The sequence below is a fragment of the Elephantulus edwardii genome, unplaced genomic scaffold, assembly GCF_000299155.1.
Source record: "Elephantulus edwardii isolate Elephantulus edwardi_28Jun2011 unplaced genomic scaffold, EleEdw1.0 scaffold00016, whole genome shotgun sequence".
NCBI classification, from domain to species: domain Eukaryota; kingdom Metazoa; phylum Chordata; class Mammalia; order Macroscelidea; family Macroscelididae; genus Elephantulus; species Elephantulus edwardii.
Genome location: NW_006399766.1, coordinates 11859725 through 11867932, shown reverse-complemented (window position 1 = coordinate 11867932; position 8208 = coordinate 11859725). Strand labels below are relative to the sequence as shown.

Here is an 8208-nt window from a genome sequence, read left to right as displayed (position 1 = left end):
CACATTCTCTAGGACAGACTTATTTGTTCTTGTGGTATTCCATGGGATATTGGCTTAGCATTTTAATTTTCCAATACTCGGACAACTCTTAGAATATAGTTGGGGTTATATAATAATTATGTTATAGGGAGTCTCCAAGGTATAGGGTTTACACAACATTGAAAATAGTAGGCATTCGAGAGTCCTGTTGTGTTTGCATGAAAATTGTTTGTACTCTTCCTGCATTGCCAGTATAAATGAGAAGAAAGGAAAAACTAGAGAGGCAATAATAGGTTTTTTGAGGAAGAGTACAAGCCAAAGAACTTAGGGAATTTTATTGCTTGCTATTGAAAAGATGAGCAAATTTTCATTGAAATTCAGAGTTTGGCCCCTTGCCCACACAAAACATGTGTCTGTGTATCTCTAGAAATCCAAAATTAAATCTTTTTATTCATCACATCTTTTCACTCCCAGAGTGATAGTGGTATTATTATTAGTCTCATATACCATTCCCTGGGAGGGGGGGTGGAAATCATGATAGGAAAGGTGGAGGGTCAGAGAAAGAGAAGATGACCTTCAACAAGATGGATTAACACTGCAACTATAACAGTGAGCTCGAGCAGAACAGATGGTGAGGATGGCGCAGGAAGGGTCAGGGCTCAGATCTCTTGTTCAGTTCATAGACAGGGTCACTATGACTCAGTGGCAACTAAAAATAACAATGCTGTTTTATTACTGTTGCTATTATGAGATAGGTATAGTTCCAACTCTTAAAACCTAATTATGTATTTATTTAACTCTTTAGTGTATTCATAAAGTGTCCTTTTTTTAACCTTAATGTTTAATGTTTAATGCTTTTTAACTTGAATTCTACTTTGATATCAGGTTCACTACTCTTGCTTTTTTGTTATTTCCATTTCCCTGTTTTGCCTTTTTATTCCAACCCTTTGTTTTTGGTATATTTTGGTATATTTTTAAGCTTCTAGCTGTTATTTTTCTTTTGTGATCCTCTTTTAGTAGCTGAGTTAAACTAATTTGTATTGATTTATGTGATTTAATTACTCTTGATTTAATTAATTTTACTCTTTAATTATGCTTTCTATGTCATTAACTATGTGGTTGCTTTGTATGCAATATCATTTTGAATTTTTTACAAGTTCTTTTGTTCTGCTTATTCTTATGAGGAATCTTAAGTCCTACAAACTGAAAATTGTGTACAGTAATGTATTTGTATTGTGTTATTGGAGGGAAAAAACCTCCATGTGTTTGACATTAAGATCAGTTTATATGAGGTCTTGAATTTCCTCATGATGTAAATATCACCATATAATTAGATATTCTGGATAGAATAAGGAGCCCTATTGGAATAGTGCATTAAATAGTGGAGGTGGTGTCTAATAATTTGGCAATTTAAATCCACCAGCCTCTCCGCAGGAGAAAGATGAAGCTGTCTGCTTCCATAAAGATTTAGAATCTTGAAAACCCTAAGAGACAGTTCTGCTCTGTCCTGCAGGGTCTGTGAGTTGAAGTTGACTGGAGTGAAGTAGATTTGGTTTGGTTTAAATAGAATGTGTGAAGGTATACAAGAACTACCTGGTACTGCTCTCTTATCCATTTACTAGCACCATGAATCTAGGGGATGGCAGGATAGCTGTGTTCAAAGTCCTCTTTCAACCAAGATATACTGAAAGTTATTTTAGAATTTAAAATATACATAATGACATATAAACTACCTTTCCTTTTAAAGTATGTTTTATATAGATATGAAATTAATGACTTTTGGGGAAAAACCAATTATTAGAAAATAGTTACATCTGAAAGAATAAATTGCAAGGAAATGGGTAGTAGGTCTGTAGTTTATTAGGATCAAAATTTCTGATTTCTTTTTGGAATTATTTCTTTGTTAATTAAAAAATAAATTTCTTGTTTGAATAAAGCTTACATGTTTTTCTCTTTTAGCGTTGTTGCCCAGACGTGTTAAGGGACTATTTGGAAAGTAATACACAAAGTAGAAGTAGGATTACTTCAGAGAAAGGAAAATTGATCATGTTAGTGAGTGACTTTTATTATGGAAGACATGAAGGAGCTAATGAAGAACAGAAAACTTACACAACTTTCAGATGCTACAGTTGTTTGAAGGTTCTTAAAAACAATATTAGGTATGTAAACCCTGCCATTCAGTGACTGGGGTAATCGGGATGGGTGTGTCAGAGGCAGTGCGATTGGCACAGGATAGAGCAGGGTTTAGGGCTGTTGTACACAGGGTCGCTATGAGTCATAAACGACTCGACGGCACATAACAACAACAACAAACCCTGCCAATCTAAAGGCATGCAATTTCAATCTGCCAGCTGCTCTGCGGGAGAATGATGGACAATCAACTCCGATGGAATTTACTGCCTCTGAACACTCAATGGATGGTCAGTTTTGAGTCAGCTCTGACTGTGGCATACATCAACAAACACTTATTTTCAAATTGGACTACTACAGATGTAAATATATATTTATTATTTCCTATCATCCTTGATAATCAATTTTAAGACTTTATAATAAAAAACAAAGGCAGATCGTTTCGTTGAAAATCTTTGTCTTATGTTTTAGGAGTCTGAGTTCTAGATGCATTTAGTTGTATTGCTAAAAATTATCCATTTAGATCCATTTAAATGATCCATTTAGTTGATTGCTAAAAATGAGAAAGAAAAAAAAAACTGCAAGGAAAACTACTTTTCTCCCCCATCTCTCTCTCCCTCTCCAATTAAACTAGAATTTTCACAAGATTTTTCTTTTCTGGCTGCTTTCTAAATTTTTTTCATTTTCTCATGACAGCAATCACTTTATCCAGCTTTACTTCTTTCATACTAGTCTTATTTAATGCTCAAAAACTTTAATTAATATTTATAATTTGACACAGTTATATTGCCGAGAAAGTGTCTTTTATGGTGATCTTTAGAGAATTACCAATTCTGTGAAACATGTCTTCTTTAATGATAAAATCTAACGCATTTTTAAAATAGCTATTCATTGTGCTGCAATCACGAAGGATCACAGTTTGAATCCACCAGATGCTTCACTGGAGAAGGAGGGGCAATCTCTTGTGCCAGTTGGATCTGATTCAATGTTACACAATAAGAAAAAAATAATAGCTATTTGTGGGAGAAAGCGGCGCAGTCTCCTCTTGGATAATTTATTGCCTCTGAAAACCCACTCAGAGGGGTCAGCTATGAGTTAATTCTGACTCATCAGCACACAACAATATGGTAAAATGGTATTCTAGATTTAAAAATTTTTAAAAATACATTTTTAAAGAGAACCATTTCAGTAGAATTTAGAAAATTTTTAAAATAAATATATGCTTTAAATTTTAGGAACTTGTACTTTTAAATCATTGAATTATATGACTCTTCATTTTTAAAGTATGTTTTAAAAATATGAAAGAGGTTTTTCCTCCCTACATTGGATATTATGAAAACTAGTTAGGGTTTTTTTTATTCTGAGAACAGCTGTGGAGCTTATTTTCCATCTTCATCTACTAGGTAGAGAAATTTAAACTGCTGATATGAAAATTGCAGGATAGTATTTCATGTGGATAAATTTTAAATACGTAAAATTATGAGCTGAAAGAATAATGGCTTATGACTGTTTTGAAAGATCTATGTATAAATATTTAGCTAGGATCATGATTTTTTAAAAAGCAGAAGTGGTATTAAAACCTTGCTTTCCAATGAGGTAATCTGGCTAGACAGCAAGCAGATCCGGCAGGAGGAAATGAAGAAGCTGGCTCTGTTAAATGGAGGCTTCCCAGAGGAAGACTTATCTACTTCCTTGAAGAGAAGTGTCCACATTGAAAGTTGGATGGGTACCAGTACCAGCTTTGATAGTGGCATTGCTGGGCTCTCTTCTACCAGTCACCTTTACCAGCAATAGCCACATGGATGAAACAAGTCATCAATGGGCAAAGCCCGACACTGCCCCAGTAAGTGTCCCAGCAGACATCCGCTTCTCCGTCTGGATATCATTCTTTGAGATCTACAACGAGCTGATCTATGACCTGTTAGAACCACCTAGCCAACAGCGCAAGAGGCAGACTCTACGATTATGTGAAGATCAGAATGGCAATCCCTATGTGAAAGATCTCAACTGGATGCTGAGGAAGCCTGGAAACTGCTGAAAGTAGGTCGTAAAAACCAGAGCTTTGGCGAGCTCTGGTGGCCTAGTGGCAAGAAGCTGCATTGTAATCTCAGAGGTACACGGTTCAAATCCACCAGATGCTCTGCTGGAGAAGGAGGAACAATCTCCTCCTGTACCAGTCAGATCTGATTTGACGGTACACACACACAAAAATAATGAAATAAAATTTTTTAAAAACCCAGAGCTTTGCCAGTACCCTATTGAACCAGAACTCTAGCCGCAGTCACAGCATTTTCTCAATTAGAATCCTGCACCTTCAGGGGGAAGGGGATTTAATTCCCAAGATTAGTGAGTTGTCACTCTGTGATCTGGCTGGCTCAGAGCGCTGCAAAGATCAAAAGAGTGGCAAACAGGCTGAAGGAAGCAGGAAACATTAACACTTCTCTGCACACTCTAGGCCGCTGTATTGCTGCTTTGCGCCAGAATCAGCAGAACCGGTCAAAGCAAAACTTGGTTCCCTTCCGTGACAGCAAGTTGACTCGAGTGTTCCAAGGCTTCTTTACAGGCCGAGGCCGCTCATGTATGATTGTCAATGTGAAATCTACCTATGATGAAACCCTTCATGTGGCAAAATTTTCAGCTATTGCCAGCCAGCTTGTGCATGCCCCACCAGTGCAACTGGGATTACCACTCCTGCATTCATTCATCAAGGAACACAGTCTTCGGTCATCCCCCAGCTTAGAGACGGGGCCTAAGCTGGACCCAGGCCTTGATGACAACACAGAAAATGAAAGTGACACCTCCATGTATAGCAAGGAGGAACTCCTGAAGGTGGTAGAAGCCTTGAAAATACAGCTTTAAAAGAAAGGCAGGAAAAGCTACAGCTGGAAATGCCGTGACGAAATTTGCAATGAGATGGTAGAGCAGATGCAACAACGGGAACAGTGGTGCAGTGAACATCTGGACACTCAGAAGGAACTATTAGAGGAAATGTATGAAGAGAAACTAAAGATTCTCAAGGAGTCACTCAAGTTTTTACCAAGAAGAGCTTCAGGAGAGAGATGAAAAGATTGAAGAGCTAGAAGCCCTCTTACAGGAAGCGAGACAGCAACCAGTGGCCCACCAACAATCTCAGTCTGAACTGTCCTTTCGGCGATCACAACGGCTGGCAGGGTCCCATGGCCAGCAGCTCCAGGAGGTGAAATCTAAATTAGAGCAGTGCAAAGCAGAGCTAAAGTCTACCTCGGAAGAGCTGCAGAAGTATCAGAAAATGTTAGAACCACCACCTTCAGCAAAGCCTTGTACCATTGATGTGGACAAGAAGTTAGAGGAAGGCCAGAAGAATATAAGGCTGCTGCGGACAGAGCTTCAGAAACTTGGTGAGTCTTTCCAGTCAGCAGAAAGAGCCTGTTGCCATAGCACTGGAGCTGAAAAACTTCGACAAGCCTTGACTACCTGTGATGACATCTTAATCAAACAGGACCAGACCCTGGCTGAGCTGCAGAATAACACGATGCTTGTGAAACTAGACCTTCGGAAGAAGGCAGCTTGCATCGCTGAGCAGTATCACACGGTGACAAAACTCCAAGGCCAGGCCTCCTCTACCAAAAAGCGCCTTGGAAAGCACCAGGAAAACCAGCAACCAAACCATCAACCCCCAGGAAAGAAACCATTCCTTCGAAACTTACTTCCTCGAACACCCACCTGCCAAAGCTCAACAGACTGCAGCCCTTATGCGCGGATTCTGCGCTCACGGGGGCGCTCTCCTTTACTCAGATCTGGGCCTTTTGGCAAAAAGTACTGACGCTGTAGGGAAGGAGAGGGAGTCATTACCCTGAGGAGGGTCTGCTGCCTCTGCTTAAGGAGTAATTTTCTCGAGTTTTACCATAACCTGGAGAGCTCTCCAGAACACAGTATTCGCATACTAGTATCCTCCCCCATTTTGTATGTAATATGTATGTAATCTCGTTTGTTTTTCTATGCACACAAAATAAACATATATTAATAAATATTCACATTTTTATTTGAATTTGAAAAAAAGTGTTGTTCAGCTGTGAAATAGAGGTAAAGGTTAAAACCTTCATGATAATTTAGTGTCAAGATTATTTCTTGTAGGGACTCAAAGGAAATAATTGTTAACAATTAAAAATAATCTGAAAAGTATAGTTTTGATTGAATAATCTTCAAATTCAACAAAAAACATTAGAAATCTTTTTGAAATAAGTATTCCTATTTAAATTGTACTCTCTGGTACTGAAGGTCATAGGTTTTGTTCAATGGAAGCCTTTTAGAGAAGTTGAAATAGCAGATTGTAAAACTGAACAGTGGACAGTACCTATAAAGGGTATAATCTACAATTTAAAATCAACAGTCTGCTAACAGCAAACCAATATCATTAAGTGAAACAAAAGGTTCTTGTAATTATAGACATTAAAATTAATGTTGATTGCATTTAAAAGACAAGACAAAAATAAAAATACTCATAATTTTCTTTTTAAGTCACAGGCCTTCAACAGATTTCTCTTCTTGGCCTAGTGGCAAGAAGCTGCCCTGCAGTCCCAGAAGTACACGGTTTGAATCCACCAGATGCTTTGCTGGAGAAGGAGGGGCAATCTCCTCCTGTACCAGTCAGATCCAATTTAACAGTACACACACAAAAAATAATAAACTTAAAAAAAATGTAGACAGTACTTCATGTATGAAAAAGAAGCTTGCTCTTTTCTTTTACAAAAAAGGTTTCAACGTGAAATAATTATTAAAAATAATAGTAAATTAGTGATATTTTATATGAACTACATTAATGAATTACTGTAAAGAAAGTTCAAATAAAAAGTAGTTACTGAGTAATTAACGTGATGATTAAAAGTGCAGGGAGAAAAGAAAATATATTGCACACTTTTCTAGAGTTTACTAGGGGGCTTTAAGACCTCAGAGTTTTTGGGTGATCTATTTCCCAAATTTTAGATTTAGATAGTTGTATATGAGGTTATTTTTTTCTATTCTGAATTTTTTTCCTGTTAACAATCATTTATAGGTTTATGAACCATATGAAACACCACATGGAACTTGAGAAGCAAAACAGCGAGAGCTGGGAAAACCATACCACCTGCCAGCATTGCCACCGTCAGTATCCCACACCATTCCAGCTGCAGTGTCACATTGAAAGTACACACACACCCCATGACTTCTCTAGTAAGTTATAGCTTTACTGCAGTACTGAATAGTATTAATTAAACCATGTACACCATGAAGAAACCTTAGGAATTCTGGCAGAAAATGAGAATAAGAAACAAACTTTGTGATTTGAGGAGAAAAGTGAAAAAGACCAATTTTAACATTTACATAAACTTGTAAATAATGTAAGTTCTAAGATTAAAGTAATTCTTGGTATATCAAGATAGGAGCTTTGGTGGCCTAGTGGTAAGGAGTTGAACTGCTGACTTGAAAGTCACACTTTGAAACCACCAAACTCCAATCTCCAATGTAATTTGCAGCCTCTGAAAAACCACTCGAGGGTCAGCTATGAATTGGTTTGGATTCAGTGGCACATCACAACATGTATTATCAAGGATTACTTTAGAAAATTAAGATTCTGCGATTTTCAAATGTGAAATCAGTGCCTTTGATTTAAACATATAATAAGAAAATGTAACTACAATGATAGTCGAAATCAGTATCTATAATTAGATTTCTTGTGTTCAAATCCCAGCTCTGCCTTTTAATATAGCTTCAAAATCTCAGTCAAATTACTTAATCTTTCTATACTTCAGATTCCTTATCTGAAAAATTAGTATTTCACTTTTTTCAGTGAAAATAGATTTTTTCACGCTTTTTTTCTTTAATGAAAGTTTACAGAGACTTTGGATTTCCATTCATTGTTGCACACTTTCCTCCCTGCCACCCCTCCCCCCGTTTGCTTTTCTCTTTGAAAAGTAAAAAAAAAAACAAACAAAAAAACCCACACAATTCTTTTCAGTATTATACAGTTATCCCCCCCACCCCCCCGCCGCCATCCACTATGTCCCTTTCATTCTGGACTCTTGTCATGACAGTAATATCTAATCATAGGCCAGGAGCTGATTGTGGAACAGACCACCAACT

The 8208-nt window shown here is 37.3% G+C and overlaps 1 protein-coding gene and 1 pseudogene across 1 annotated transcript in view; both read left to right on the top strand.

The window, feature by feature from the left end:
- The first annotated feature begins 2010 nt into the window (after positions 1 to 2010).
- ZNF280C (zinc finger protein 280C) overlaps positions 2011 to 8208 on the top strand; it is a 26616-nt gene continuing 20418 nt past the window's right edge. The window contains exons 1-2 of the mRNA XM_006881867.1: positions 2011 to 2138; positions 7142 to 7299. Coding sequence (XP_006881929.1) covers positions 2026 to 2138; positions 7142 to 7299 — 271 coding nt within the window. The 5' untranslated portion in view covers positions 2011 to 2025. The remainder of the gene's footprint in view (positions 2139 to 7141; positions 7300 to 8208) is intronic.
- Positions 3234 to 5911, top strand: LOC102861258 (annotated as a pseudogene).